General features: G+C 52.1%; 1 protein-coding gene across 1 annotated transcript in view; it reads left to right on the top strand.

Annotated features, from left to right (window-relative positions):
- The window catches only part of LOC125039845 (sodium- and chloride-dependent glycine transporter 2-like), a 23,570-nt gene that overhangs the window by 12,256 nt on the left and 8,814 nt on the right, over nucleotides 1-2,500 (top strand). Inside the window, exon 7 of the mRNA XM_047634154.1 lies at nucleotides 2,325-2,500. This exon is cut by the window's right edge and continues 53 nt beyond it. Coding sequence (XP_047490110.1) covers nucleotides 2,325-2,500 — 176 coding nt within the window. The remainder of the gene's footprint in view (nucleotides 1-2,324) is intronic.

Raw genomic sequence — 2,500 nt, 5'->3', positions numbered from 1 at the left:
ATCCATCCATCCACCCAATCCATCCATCCATCCATCCATATATCCACCCACCTACCCACCCAGTCCATCCATCCACCCAATCCATCCATCCACCCAATCCATCCATCCATCCATATATCCACCCACCTACCCACCCAGTCCATCCATCCACCCAATCCATCCATCCATCCATCCATATATCCACCCACCTACCCACCCAGTCCATCCATCCACCCAATCCATCCATCCATCCATATATCCACCCACCTACCCACCCAGTCCATCCATCCACCCAATCCATCCATCCATCCATATATCCACCCACCTACCCACCCAGTCCATCCATCCACCCAATCCATCCATCCATCCATATATCCACCCACCTACCCACCCTCCCAATTCACCCACCTACCCACCCTCCCAATTCACCCACCTACCCACCCAGTCCATCCATCCACCCAATCCATCCATCCACCCAATCCATCCATCCACCCAATCCATCCATCCACCCAATCCATCCATCCACCCAATCCATCCATCCACCCAATCCATCCATCCACCCAATCCATCCATCCACCCAATCCATCCATCCACCCAATCCATCCATCCACCCAATCCATCCATCCACTCACCCAATTCACCCACCTACCCACCCTCCCAATTCACCCACCTACCCACCCAGTCCATCCATCCACCCAATCCATCCATCCACCCAATCCATCCATCCACCCAATCCATCCATCCACTCACCCAATTCACCCACCTACCCACCCAGTCCACCCACCCACCCAATCCATCCATCCACCCAATCCATCCATCCACCCAATCCATCCATCCACCCAATCCATCCATCCATCCATCCATCCATCCATCCATCCACCCAATCCATCCATCCATCCATCCATCCATCCATCCATCCATCCATCCATCCATCCATCCATATATCCACCCACCTACCCACCCAGTCCATCCATCCACCCAATCCATCCATCCATCCATCCATCCATCCATCCATCCATCCATCCATCCATCCATCCATCCATCCATCCATCCATCCACCCAATCCATCCATCCACCCAATCCATCCATCCACCCAATCCATCCATCCACCCAATCCATCCATCCATCCATATATCCACCCACCTACCCACCCTCCCAATTCACCCACCTACCCACCCAGTCCACCCACCCACCCAATCCATCCATCCACTCACCCAATTCACCCACCTACCCACCCTCCCAATTCACCCACCTACCCACCCTCCCAATTCACCCACCTACCCACCCTCCCAATTCACCCACCTACCCACCCAGTCCACCCACCCACCCAATCCATCCATCCACTCACCCAATTCACCCACCTACCCACCCAGTCCACCCACCCACCCAATCCATCCATCCACTCACCCAATTCACCCACCTACCCACCCTCCCAATTCACCCACCTACCCACCCAGTCCACCCACCCACCCAATCCATCCATCCATCCATCCATATATCCACCCACCTACCCACCCAGTCCATCCATCCACCCAATCCATCCATCCATCCATATATCCACCCACCTACCCACCCTCCCAATTCACCCACCTACCCACCCTCCCAATTCACCCACCTACCCACCCTCCCAATTCACCCACTCTCTCTCTCTCTCTTTCTCTTTCTCTTTCTCTTTCTCTCTCTCTCTCTCTCTCTCTCTCTCTCTCTCTCTCTCTCTCTCTCTCTCTCTCTCTCTCTCCCTCTCTCTCTCTCTCTCTCTCTATCTATCTATCTTTATATATATATATATATATATATATATATATATAAATATATATATATATATATAAATATATATATATATATATATATATATATATATATAATATATATATATATATATATATATATATATATATATATAATTTAATGCTCTCCATCCCTCCCATTTCTCACTTCATTAATTCTTATCATCTTTCTCCTTCCTTTGCCTACTTTCTCCTCTCCTTTCTCTCTCTCTCACTCCCTCGTTTTCCCCCTCTCTCTCTCCCCTCTCCCCTTTTGCCTCCCTCTCTGCCTTCTCTCTCTCTCTCCTTCTTCTCTTTCCCTCTCTTTCTCTCACTCTATCCCCCAACTCCCCCTCTCTAACTCACCCTTTCTCCTCTCTCCCTCCTCCCCCTCCTCCCTTCGCCCCTTTCTCTCATCCCTCCCCCCTCCCCTTCCACTCTCTCTCTCTCTCCCTCCTCCCCCTCCTCCCTTCGCCCCTTTCTCTCATCCCTCCCCCCTCCCCTTCCTCTCTCTCTCTCTCCCCCTCCCCCTTCCCCTTCCTCTCTCTCTCTCAACCCCCTCCTCCCCTTCCCTTCCAGGTGTGGGGCGACGCCGCCTCCCAGATATTCTTCAGCCTGGGTGCGGGCGGCGGTGCTCTCGTATCACTCGGATCCTACAACAAATTTCGTTACAACTGCCTCCGCAACGCCTACATCGTCCCCGTGTTGAATTCGGCCACTTCGATCTTCGCTGGCTTCGTCGTCTTCTCCGTCCT

The sequence above is a fragment of the Penaeus chinensis genome, chromosome 28 (genome assembly GCF_019202785.1).
Source record: "Penaeus chinensis breed Huanghai No. 1 chromosome 28, ASM1920278v2, whole genome shotgun sequence".
NCBI lineage: Eukaryota > Metazoa > Arthropoda > Malacostraca > Decapoda > Penaeidae > Penaeus > Penaeus chinensis.
The sequence above is the reverse complement of the archived record's forward strand: the minus strand, read 5'-3'. Positions and strand labels throughout refer to the sequence as shown.